The sequence below is a fragment of the Ovis aries genome, chromosome X (assembly GCF_016772045.2).
Source record: "Ovis aries strain OAR_USU_Benz2616 breed Rambouillet chromosome X, ARS-UI_Ramb_v3.0, whole genome shotgun sequence".
Lineage (NCBI taxonomy): Eukaryota > Metazoa > Chordata > Mammalia > Artiodactyla > Bovidae > Ovis > Ovis aries.
Genome location: NC_056080.1, coordinates 76,910,871 through 76,924,352, shown reverse-complemented (window position 1 = coordinate 76,924,352; position 13,482 = coordinate 76,910,871). Strand labels below are relative to the sequence as shown.

Here is a 13,482-nt window from a genome sequence, read left to right as displayed (position 1 = left end):
GTTCATCAGTGATATTTGCCGGTAGTTTTCTTTTTTTGTGGCATCTCTGTCAGATTTTGGTATTAGGGTGATGGTGGCCTCATAGAATGAGTTTGGAAGTTTAAGTTGCTCCACAGTTTTCTGGAAGAGGTTGAATAGGATAGGTGTTAGCTCTTATCTAAATCTTTGGTAGAATTCAGCTGTGAAGCCATCTGGACCTTGGCTTTTGTTTGCTGGAAGATTTATGATTACAGTTTCAATTTCCATGCTTGTGATGGGTCTGTTAAGATTTTCTATTTCTTCCTGGTTCAGTTTTGGAAAGTTGTACTTTTCTAAGAATTTGTCCGTTCTGTCCAAGTTGTCCAGTTTATTGGCATATAATTGCTGATAGTAGTCTCATATGATCTTGTGTATTTCTATGTTGTCTGTTGTGATCTCTCCATTTTCATTTCTAATTTTATTGGTTTGATTTTTCTGCTTTTGTTTCTTGATAAGTCTGTATAATGGTTTGTCAATTTTATTTATCCTCTCAAAGAACTAGCTTTTTGGCTTTGTTAATTTTTGCTATGTCTCTTTTGTTTCTTTTGCATTTATTTCTGCCCTAGTTTTTAAGATTTCTTTCCTTCTACTAACCCTGGCGTTCTTTATTTCTTCCTTTTCTAGTTGCTTTAGGTGTAGAGTTGGGTTATTTATTTGACTTTTTTCTTGTTTCTTGAGTTATGGCCTGTATTGCTATGAACTTTCCCCTTAGTGCTGCTTTTACAGTGTCCCACAAGTTTGGGGTTGTTGTGTTTTCATTTTCACGCGTTTCTATGCATATTTTGATTTTTTTTATTTCTTCTGTGATTTGTTGGTTAGTCAGCAGTGTGTTGTTCAGCCTCCATATGTTGGAATTTTTAATAGTTTTTCACCTGTAATTGGCATCTAATCTTACTGCATTGTGGTAAGAAAAGATGCTTGGAATGATTTCAATTTTTTGAATTTATCAAGGTTAGATTTATGGCCCAGGATGTGATCTATCCTGGAGAAGGTTCCGTGCATGCTTGAGAAAAGGGTGAAATTCATTGTTTTGGGGTGAAATGTCCTATAGATATCAATTAGGTCTAACTGATCTATTGTATCATTTAAAGTTTGTGTTTCCTTGTTAATTTTCTGTTTAGTTGATCTATCCATAGGTGTGAGTGGGGTACTAAAGTCTTCCACTATTATTGTTATTGTTAATTTCCCCTTTCATACTTGTTAGCATTTGTCTTACATGTTGCAGTGCTCCTATGTTGGGTGCATATATATTTATAAGTGTTATATTTTCTTCTTGGATTGATCCTTTGATCATTATGTAGTGTCCTTTGTCTCTTTTCACAGCCTTTGTTTTAAAGTCTATTTTATCTGATACGAGTATTGCTACTACTGCTTTCTTTTGGTCTCTATTTGTGCGAAACATCTTTTTCCAGCCCTTCACTTTCAGTCTGTATGTGTCCCCTGTTTTGAGATGGTTGTCTTGTAGACAACATATATAGGTTGTTTTTGTATCCATTCAGCCAGTCTTTGCCTTTTGGTTGGGGCATTCAACCCATTTACGTTTAAGGGTAATTATTGATAAGTATGATCCCATTGCCATTTACTTTATTGTTTTGGGTTCAAGTTTATAATCATTTTCTATGTTTCCTGTCTAGAGAAGATCCTTTAACATTTGTTGGAGAGCTGGTTTGGTGGTGCTGAATTCTCAGCTTTTGCTTGTCTGTAGAGCTTTGATTTCTCCTTCATATTTGAATGAGATCCTTGCTGGGTACAGTAATCTGGGCTGTGGGTTATTTTCTTTCATCACTTTAAGTGTGTCTTGCCATTCCGTTCTGGCTTGAAGTTTCTATTGAAAGATCAGCTGTTATCCTTATGGGAATCCCCTTGTGTGTAATTTTTTCTTTTCCCTTGTTGCTTTTAATATTTGTTCTTTGTGTTTTATCTTTGTTAATTTGATTAATATGTGTCTTGGGGTGTTTTGCCTTGGGTTTATCCTGTTTGGAACTCTCTGGGTTCCTTGGACTTGGGTGATTATTTCCTTCCCCATTTTGGGGAAGTTTTCAAGTATTTTCTCATGGTCTTTCTTTTGTTTTCTTTTTCTGGGACTCCTATGATTCGAATGTTGGGGCACTTACCACTCTCTTGGAGGTCTCTGAGATTGTCCTCATTTCTTTTAATTTGTTTTTCTTTTTTCCTCTCTGATTCATTTATTTCTACCATTCTATCTTCTACTTCACTAATCCTATCTTCTGTCTCCATTATTCTACTATTTGTTGCCTCCACGGTGTTTTTGATCTCATTTATTGCATTATTCACTATATATTGACTCTTTTTTATTTCTTTTAGGTCCTTGTTAAACCTTTCTTGCATCTTCACAATCCTTGTCTTCAGGCTATTTATCTGTGATTCCATTTTGATTTCAAGATTTTGGATAATTTTCACTATCATTATTTGGAGTTCTTTATCAGGTAGATTCCTTACCTCTTCCTCTTTTGTTTGGTTTGGTGGGCATTCATCTTGTTCCTTTACCTGCGGGTATTCCTCTGTCTCTTCATCTTGTTTATATTGCTGAGTTTGGGGTGGCCTTTCTGCATTTTGGCAGTTTGTAGAGTTCTCTTTATTGTGGAGTTTCCTCGCTGTGGGTGGAGTAGTAAGTACCATTGGCTTGTCATGGTTTCCTGGTTAGGGAAACTTGTGTCGTTGTTCTGGTGAGTGGAGCTGGATTTCTTCTCTCTGGAGTGCAATGAAGTGTCCGGTAATGAGTTATGAGATGTCAATGGGTTTGGAGTAACTTCAGGCAGCCTCTATATTCAAGCTCAGGGCTGTGTTCCTGTGTTGCTGGAGAATTTGCATGATATGTCTTTTTCTGGAACTTGTTGGCCCTTGGGTGGTGCTTGGTTTCAGTGTAGGTATGGAGGCATTTGATGAGCTTCTGTCGATTAATATTCCCTGGAATCAGGAGTTCTCTAGTGTTCTTAGGATTTGGACTTAAGCCTCCTGCTTCTGGTTTTCAGTCTTATTTTTTCAGTAGTCTCAAGAATTCTCCATCTATACAGCACTGTTGATAAAACATCTAGGTTAAACATGAAAAGTTTCTCCACAGTGAGGGACACCCAGAGAGGTTCACAGAATTACATGGAGAAGGAAAGAGGGAGGAGGGAGTTAGAGGTGACCCGAATGAGATGAGGTGGAATCAAAAGAGGAGAGAGCAAGCTAGCCACTTCCTTATGTGCGCTCCACAGTCTGGACCACTCAGAAATGTTCACAGAGTTATACAGAAAAGAGAAGAAGGAGGAAGGAGACAGAGGTGGCCAGAAGGATAAAAAGGGGGAAATAAAAAGGAGTGAGACAGATACAGCTAGCAATCAGTTCCCTAAGTGTTCTCCACCATCTGGAACACACAAAGAGATTCACAGAGTTGGGTAGAGAAGAGAAGGGGGAGGGAGCAGATAGAGGCGACTTGGTGGAGAAAAAGGAGAGTCCAAAGGGGGAGAGAGCAGTCAAGCCAGTAATCTTGCTCCCAATTAAAAATGGGTATGAAGATTGAGCTCTTAAATGTACAAAATTGATAACAAATACCAAAAAGCAACGATTAAAAATCTAAAGTAGAGGTTGGATTTTCAAAAATACAATATTAAAGAAAAGAAAAAAAAGTCAGAAAAATTATAATACATATATATGAAGTTTGCTTTAAAAAAATAGGGTCTCTCTCTCTCTCTCTCTTTTTTTTTTTTTTTTTTTTGCAAAGTAATAGTAGGTTATAAAGCAGGATACAAGATGCTTGGGGCTGATGCACTGGGATGACCCAGAGGGAGGGTATGGGGAGGGAGGTGGGAGGGGGTTTCAGGATGGGGAACATGTGTATGCCCATGGCAGATTCATGTTGATGTGTTGCAGAACCAATACAATATTGTGAAGTAAAAATAAATAAATAAATAAATTTTAAAAAGGAAAGAAAATTAGAGGAGTAATAGAGGACATAAAAGCAAAAAAAAAAAAAAAGAATGATAGCAAAAATAGTAAAATATTTATCTAGGATTTTCTCTGGTGGTGTTGTGGGCAGTGTGGGGTCAGTTCATTTTTGGATAGTTCCTTGGTCTGGCTCATATTTCTCAAGATCTATAGGCCCCTTCCTATGTAGTTGGTACTAACTACAGGGTTTTAATCTATTGCACCTGTCACTTCCAAGGTGGTTCCCTCTGTTTTAGCTTCTTCTCTTTGTTGGTCTCTTCAGTGTCTGATTTCCACCCTGACACAAGGGGGCGGTGGTAGACACTTTTTTAGGCTCACTTGTTCAGTCGCACTGTGGGGAGGGAGGGACTCTGCAAACAAATAACACTGGCGTGTGCTCGCAGTGCCTCAGCCACACTGAGCCTGCCCCCGCTCACGGTGTGTGTGCACTCCCTTCCCACACTGCTCAGGCTCTAGGTTGCTCCACCAGGAACCATCTGATGCCAGCCCTGGGCTGCATGCACCTCTCAGGTCTAAGCCACTCAGGTTCAGAAACACAGGTAGTCCTCAGAGGCGCAGACTCGCTTGGACCTACGTTTTGTGCCCTTCCCAGGTCTGAGCAGCTCAGATGATGAGGTGTTTGGTGAGTGTGGTCGCTGTGACTTATCGCCTGCCCCATCCCTGCAGCTCGGTTTTCTGGGTGTACAACCAGCACACCTTCATCAGGCGGATGTTGACTGTCCAGAATCCAAGAAGTCTTAGTTAGCAAAGAAGCCTGCTTGCAGTTTGGTAGATAATGTCTCTCTGGGGCTGCAATTGCTCCCTTCCAGCTCTGGCTGCCTGTCAGCAGAGGGGGATGGTCTGCAGTGGGCTAGCTCTGTTCAGTCCTTTGTTCTGTGAGTGGGCCTGGCGCTGTCTTAGGTTAGGGCTTTTTATGTGGTTGCTATCCCACAGTCTGGTTTTGCTAGCCCAAGTTAGTTCCCTCAGATTGCCCTCGGGGCATTCAGGCCCGGTCCTTACTCTAAGCAATGCAGCCGGTGCCTCCCTGCCGAGCCCCCACTTGCTAGTGACAGGTGCAAGCATCTGCACTGTTTCTCCGCTTACCATTGAGAACATAATCTGTGGGTTTTAATTATTTATTTATTTGTCCTCCCTGTTATGTTGCCCTCTGTGGTTCCAAGGCTCACCACAGACTTGGCAGTGAGAGTGTTTCCTGGTGTTTGGAAACTTCTCTCTTTTAAGACTCCCTTCCTGGGATGGAGCTCCATCCTTACCTCTTTTGTCTCTTTTTTTGTCTTTTATATTTTTCCTACCTCCTTTCAAAGACAATGGGTTGCTTTTCTGGGTGCCTGATGTCCTCTGCCAGCATTCAGAAGTTGTTTTGTGGAATTTACTCAGTGTTTAAATGTTCTTTTGATGAATTTGTGGGGGAGAAAGTGGTCTTCCCGTCCTATTCCTCTGCCGTCTTAGGATCGCCCCCTCTATATATATTTTAAAATTAGAAATAAGAAAGTAGCACTATTTTCATATGAAGTCAAACAAGCGGAATCAAATGTCACATTTATTAGGCAAAAATTCATACCTTTTCTAAAGTACATATATTATACATATTATTTATACATTTGTATACAAAAACTTTTCTACTATGGTTGATAAAGATTTGAGAAATAACATTAAAAAAAGAGTTGGAGAAATTAGAGAACATAAACTAAGTGAAATGGGAGCACTGACTATGAAATAGAAAAAGTTAAACAAACTAGATGAAAGTAAAAGATGCTCATATAGTCCAATTGTTTTTAAACATCACTGCTCATTAGAAATATACCTGGAGTTCTGGCCAAAGAAAAGTATTACCTGGGCATTTGTATTTTTCAAAAAATTCCAAGATAATTCTGATATACATATGAATTTTAAGAAGTTTTTTCTATTATGGATTTTTCTATTAAATGGTAATTTTGGAGTTATAGAATTCTGTAATTTTTCTGTTGGCCAATCATGATACAGTGGTATTAAGTGAGTAACAGTTACATATTCACAATAGTAAAAGATGTTTATCTGTTTTCACAGTCAATGACAAGATAAAAAATAAAAGATAAATTACAATTGCAAGCCATAGTGGGAACATGATTCACCTAACAATATAAAATAATTACATACAATTTGGGCGGTCAAGCAGGGTAATGTGGTATGTGGAAGTGCATACATGCACATTTTTTTTTCCATTCTGCTGGTCTGTGTTTTTGGTTGGCACATTTAATCATTTATATTTAAGGTAATTATCGACAACTATGATCTTATTACCATTTTCTCCATTGTTTAGTGTTTATTTTCTGTAGGTAGGGCTTTTCCTTATTTTCTGCCTAGAGAAGTTCCTTTAGCATTTACTGTAAAAGTGGTTTGATCTTGCTGAATTCTTTTAACTTTTGCTTGTCTACAAAGCTCCAAAAGAGCAGATTGATTTTAATCCACTCTGATCAAAAATTGGTAATCCCATGTGTACTTTATAAGAGGAGGAGGAGAAGAAAGAGGGGAAGAGGGAGGAGTGAGGAAGAGAAGGAAAAGGAAAAGGGTAAGGAGGAGCAGGAACGGGAAGAGAACTGCTACAACTTTCCCAAAGTAGAAAATAATTTTAGACTTTGTGGGGAAAACAGTCTTGGCTTTCATATTAAGCCTGAACCTACTTAATTATAAACATAATTATTTTCTGACAAAAGTTTACGTAAAGAATGTTGCCAACAGGGTAATTAATCTGGACTATTCTCTCACATGGTCGGTTATGGGCACATTTCTTGTTTTCAGGCAACAAAAAGTTGCCTTTGATGGTAAATAATAAAAAGAGACAAATATCTAGCCTTCTTTTATAAAAACTAGTCAAATATAACAGTAGAATTATGTTCTACAACTTGAAAAACAAAATATAATGATGCAGACTATAGGTGTGGCAAAGTATAGTGATTAAGAGTATAAGTTTTGGAGTAAGTGATTAAATAGGATCATGCTACTTGAGTTGAAATCCCAACACGTTAGTATTAGCTGTATGATCTGCAGCTAGTTACTCAATCATCTTTGTCTAACTTTCAGTTCAGTTCTGTTCAGTTCAGTCGCTCAGTTGTGTCAAGCTCTTTGTGACCTTATAGACTGTAGCACGCCAGGCCTCCCTGTCTGCCAACTCCAGAGTTTACTCAAATTAAAGTCCATTGAGTCAGTGATGCCATCCAACCATCTCATCCTTTGTTGTCCCCTTCTCCTCCCACCTTCAATCTTTCCCAGTATCAAGGTCTTTTCAAATGAGTCAGTTCTTTTTGCATCAGGTGGCCAAAGTATTGGAGTTTCAGCTTCAGCATCAGTCCTTCCAATGAATATTCAGGACTTATTTCCTTTAGGATGGACTGGTTGGATCTCCTTGCAGTCCAAGGGACTCTCAAGAGTCTTCTCCAACACCACAGTTCAAAAGCATCAATTCTTTGGCACTTAGCTTTCTTTATAGTCTGAATCTCACATCTATACATGACCACTTTATTCATATGTTAAATGGGGTTATAGTAGTAGATTTCTGATGGCAGTTTTTCTGACTGTTAAATAAGATGATCTATGTAACATATTTGACATAGAAAGTTCTTAATAAGTGATGTCATTATCATCATCATCAAAAGAAAATAAGACAAGTTTAAAGGATTTGAAGTTATTTTGTCTGTATGGAAAAATAAACTGAGAGTGACCTCCTATATTCACAGAGTATCAGAAATATAAAGGAGCTTAAAGATCCTCTAATCCACACTTTCACATACACACAGCGTGAGTTATTCATTATCACACAGCTAACTAATGGTACAGTGTTATAATAGAAGTCTACTTGAAGAGCAGGGTTTCTCAAGTCCAGGAAGTGACGTGAAGTCACTCAGTCACGTCCGACTCTTTGAGACCCTGTAGCCTACCAGACTCCTCCATCCATGGGATTCTCCAGGCAAGAATACTGGAGTAGGTTGCCATTTCCTTCTCCAGGGGATTTTCCTGACTCAAGGATCAAACCCAGGGATCGAACCCAGGTCTACCACATTGGAGGTAGACGCCTTAACCTCTGAGCCACCAGGGAAGCCCCAAGTCCAGGACCCTTTCAATATATTGTGATAATCACCACCACTCCTTCCCCAGCTTTCAATTATTTTGTTTTAAGGAACACGGGGTTATGGCATAGAGGACATAAACACTAAAGATGTAACTATTCATTGAATTTAATGATTCCAACTTGAAGGATTTATGTTAACTATATACAAATAAGTGATATTGAAAATCAAATATTAATGTAGGCTATCAAGAGAGAGATTTATATTTCTATTCCTGAGATGCCTTTAAAATTGACATCTTCATTCATTAATTTATAAACATTTTTGATTACTTCCTTTAAAATAGGCAATGACCACCAGTGGAATGACTTGTTGCAATTCTGCCTAGAGCTAGATGCCACTGAAAATAACTTTCATCATCAAGACAATGTTCATTTTGGACATTTACTCATAAGACTTACCTAATTCTATAGACTTTCAAGGGGAAAGGGTTTTCTTTAGCAAGTCTTTAATTAATAAACCTTATATTCAGATAGGCTTTTCCCCTTTATGACAATTTAATACTGCTGAAATTTAAATTTATACTGATCACTACCATATGTTTTAATCTCTTTGACCCATACTAAGCTACCGGAGAAGGTGATGGCACCCCACTCCAGTACTCTTGCCTGGAAAATCCCATGGACACAGGAGCCTGGTAGGCTGCAGTCCATGGGGTAGCGAAGAGTTGGACACGACTGAGTGACTTCTCTTTCACTTTTCATTTTCATGCATTGGAGAAGGAAATGGCAACCCACTCTAGTGTTCTTGCCTGGAGAATCCCAGAGACGGGGGAGCCTGGTGGGCTGCCGTCTATGGGGTCACACAGAGTCGGACACAACTGAAGTGACTTAGCAGCAGCAAGCTACCACTTTAATATTTTACTTTTCATAGTTATTCCATTTTCCCTTTGTTTCCATAAGGGTTGTATTGGAAAGCCATATTTGCCTAGGTCAGTTCTAATAATGAAGGCTCAAAGCAACTAAATAAAGCATAATTTATTAAATTAATTTACCAGTCTTCCAAATATAATGACTGAATAATTTATGGTAGCACCAGACAAGTCTTTATGCAAATACACCAATTTTCCTTTTGAATATCTACCATTTGGACATCTGAATCAAGTAACTGCCTATATTACTATCAATACGGGTCCTAAAGATGTAAGATACATGTGTGTATGTGTGTGTGTATATTCCTACTTGGGTGAATTTCAGCCAGTTTATAAAACTTCTCAGTACACTCTTTTATCTTAAACGCTAATCCATTTACCTAGTAAGTTTCATTCTGTTTCATTTGCTGATGTCATCAGACTTGAATAAGGTAAAGGGAAGGGGAAAAATACTAGCCTATATACAGAACCAGGAACAAGACAGTGTGCACTAACCATATTCTCAAAATGATTCTAGTATTATTAGCTCCAGCCTAAAAACACTAAAAGTTGGCACAAAAGCATCTTTCAGACATGAGAGCATTTCTACACTGCTGATGGATGTGTAATTGGCATGGCCTTTTGGGAAATCACTCGGACAATACATATTAAAATGAATAATGCACATACTCTGTGTCCTAGCAATCCCACTTTGTGGGATTCTAGAGAAATACTCACCAGAGCACAATTTTAAGAAGATGCATAGGTAAACAAACTATCAAATGAACATTATGGAACACTATAATAAATATATATATATTAATTAAATTTTAAGACTTTAAAATCTTTATTATTATTATTATTTTTTACTTAAAAATATTGTATTGGTTCTGTCACACATCAACATGAATCCGCCACGGGCATACACGTGTTCCCCATTCTGAACCCCCCTCCTACCTCCCTCCCAATACCATCCCTCCAGGTCCTCCCAGTGCACCAGCCTCAAGCATCCTGTATCGAACCTGGACTGGCAATTCGTTTCTTATATGATATTATACATATTTCAGTGCCATTCCCCCAAATCGTCCCACCCTCTCACTCTCCCACAGAGTCCAAAAGACCATTCTATACATCTGTGTCTCTTTCACTGTCTCGCATACAGGATTATTGTTACCATCTTTCTAAATTCCATATATATGCATTAGTATACTGTATTGGTGTTTTCCTTTCTGGCTTACTTCACTCTGTATAATAGGCTCCAGTTTCATCCACCTCATTAGAACTGATTCAAATGTATTCTTTTTAGTAGCTGAGTAATAATGAATTAAGACACATCTAATCTATAAGATATATGGTTTGGCTTACATTGCAGAATAATAAAAGCAGTAAATATTATTTATACATATATATTTATATAAGCATACACCTGACAATAATTGCATCTGGATAAGAAATTTGAATGAAGGGAGGATGGTTAAGGGAAGATCTTTGACTTTATTTGTATAATTTTTATGTTGGAATATTTTCATGTACTATTGTATAACTGAAAATCACCTTTTTTTGTCTTTCTGAACCTGCTCCTGTTTGATCTGTGTGCCACATCCACCTGTACTTGGTTGTATTTGTAACCATTTTCCTAAAGTGAAGACCATGTACCTGTTTGATCTGCAATCTTTAATTCTCAGCATTTGTCTGAGCAATTATCCTTAGCTACCAGCAGGAAATCTGGGAATATATTCAAAGGCTTCCTTGAAGCATTAAGCTAACAGTATTGCTGTTGATGTAACAGAGGGAGGAGGGATGAAAATGTTACAAGTTGAACCAAAAGAAAAACCATAGTGTGTGGAAAGTTTGGCCCTTTGAGTAAATACATTGTTTTGTTTTAAGAACAGCATGGTATATATAACATAGTTTTGTTTTAAGAAAAGCATATGTTTATATATATATATATATATATATATATATATATATATATACATTATATATATTATATAGTGAGTGAAGTCACTCTGTTGTGTCCGACTCTCTGCGATCCCATGGACTGTAGCTTACCAGGCTTTTCCGTCCATGGGATTCTCCAGGCAAAAATACTGGAGTGGGTTACCATTTCCTTCTCCAAGGGATCTTCCCAACCCAGGGATCAAACCCGGTTCTCCCACATTAGAGGCAAATGATTTAACCTCTGAACCACCAGAGAAGCTCCAATATATAATATAGTTATACTTTGGTATGAGTTTGTCAGTTTTCCCCTTGTAAGTCTGTGATTCTAAGTTTTAATACCTCCTGATCTGAAAAAAATATGTATTTTTAATCATTTTAGGAATATATCCTGGAGTTGTGTCAATTAGTTGAAATCGAGTAATGCTATCAATTCTTTGCACACTGATAAAGTTATGCAGTTTATTGACTTGGGAAAAATGTAATGAATACCAGCATAATCGATGGAGTGACAATTTTATCTAATCATTATTTAAAATCATACTGTTATTTTTATGGATCATTTTTTAACATCAGAACCTACTCTTTGAGATTAAACTAGAAGCAGATCATGCAAAGCATAATTTAAAATTAGCTTGAAGTACTCTAAAAGCAGTAGTCTTAGTTGCGTTTTCAAAGATAATTTCCTATATTGGTTTTTGGATTTTTTTACATTTAATGTTTTTGATAAATTTTAAATGTTGTTAATTGCAGACATATAATAACCTCAATGGATGTATCAGCAGAGTTCTCAAAAAAGCAAAAAAAGGATGCAAACTAAAAGTGCAAGAAGTGTGTATTGTTATGAAAGCATTCTAGAAATTATATTTCATTAGGTTACTTGCAATACTGACAAAGGAATTCAGTAATGTGCTTTTGTAAAGATAGACATCGTCTAAGCACTTAATAAAGTTCTTATTTCTGGCAAACTGTGTTATTGTAAAAATAAAGGAAAAAATAATAATGCTTTAAAAAGATAAGACGTTTAAATGGCACTGCTCAGTAATGATTTCTGAACCCTCTTTTGTTTCTCTCAACAGGAACTTCATTCTCCAACTCTGAAAATATCCACTGGTGTCCCAGGCACTCTACATATAACCCCAAATACTGAACAGGTAAAATAAATTATGTATTATGTTAGATTATTTTCTTTTTGCATAAACCCTGCTTGAATGTTTAATTGATCTTTAGGCCTCTATAAAGCTTTACACATTCACCAAAAATCAGAAGCATAAACTGGAAAGGAGAGTTACATATGAAAATCTGTTCAACCTATTTTAAAGAAATGTGAAACAAGTGCTAAAAAATTCGTGAATTGATATTTTTCAACTTTATTGTCTACTCAATCTGATTGCTTTTGGTTTGAGCAAAGTTTATTTTTAGCCAATGATATTCCATTGGTTATGTATATTTTAAGGATCCTTGATTTGAGCAGAAATAAAGTACCTAGATGTTGGATTGATTGAGGGTGTGGCTTTGTGAATGATACTACTGTACCTTGACATCCAGAGAGAATAATTCACAGGATCAGAACTTGCCCTTCTCCAAGGTGCATGATTTGAAAGACACAAGATCAAGTTCCCTTAATCTTTATGACCTAATAATCATACTTTTTAAGATTATTTTTGAATGTACATATTATATCTGCAAAAGGTATCTGTAATAATAATTAAATACTGTATTAACAAATATGTGTTTAACTAGTGAGTCCCATATATTAAAAAGTAAATTCTAAGTAAATAAACTATAAAAGATCCTAAGTTTGTTAGTATATAGGAGGGGAGTATAAAGCTTTCAGGATTTGGAAGATAGGAAGGAGAAAGATACTGTTCTAAAAAACATGCCTACCCAGCTTGAGGTATCACGATGTGAACTTGAATAGTAAAGGGACAAATAGACAAAAACTGGTCTCTAGGTCTGGGATACAGTATGGAAAAGGTGATATTATGCAGAACACATAAGATTATTGAGGAAAAGTTTTCTTACCATGTCCCAATTCAGTCTAGCTTAGACGTAGGTCAGTTAGAGTCATGTATTTATTCAGCGAACATTTGCTGAGTGCCAAATATGTACTAAATACTGCACAAAGATGAATTAGAACCAGTCACTATTCTCAAAGAACTCACAGACTAGGATGGGTCACACATCTAACAAAACATATAGCAGTGGAATAAAGGCCACAGTTGAGTTAGAAGTTTAGCCCCACAGGACCACCAAGATAGGATTAGCTCAGAAAACTAAGTCCACTTAAATCTGCTGCTACTGCTAAGTCTCTTCAGTCGTGTCTGACTCTGTGCGACCCCATAGATGGCAGCCCACCAGGCTTCCCCATCCCTGGGATTCTGTAGGCAAGAATACTGGAGTGGGTTTCCATTTCCTTCTCCAATGCATGAAAGTGAAAAGTCAAAGTGAAGTCACTCAGTCGTGTCCAACTCTTCGCTACCCCATGGACTGCAGCCTACCAGGCTCCTCCGTCCATGGGATTTTCCAGGTAAGAGTACTGGAGTGGGGTGCCATTGCCTTCTCCAACAGAGCTGTTTACTACACTCAAACCCAGTCATAAGATTGCATTTATTGTTATTT

General features: G+C 37.3%; 1 protein-coding gene across 2 annotated transcripts in view; it reads left to right on the top strand.

Annotated features, from left to right (window-relative positions):
* Positions 1-13,482, top strand: part of POF1B (POF1B actin binding protein) — a 99,472-nt gene that overhangs the window by 20,039 nt on the left and 65,951 nt on the right. For both annotated transcript variants that reach the window (XM_004022231.5, XM_060407529.1), the window contains exon 3: positions 11,940-12,014. In XM_004022231.5, coding sequence (XP_004022280.2) covers positions 11,940-12,014 — 75 coding nt within the window. The remainder of the gene's footprint in view (positions 1-11,939; positions 12,015-13,482) is intronic.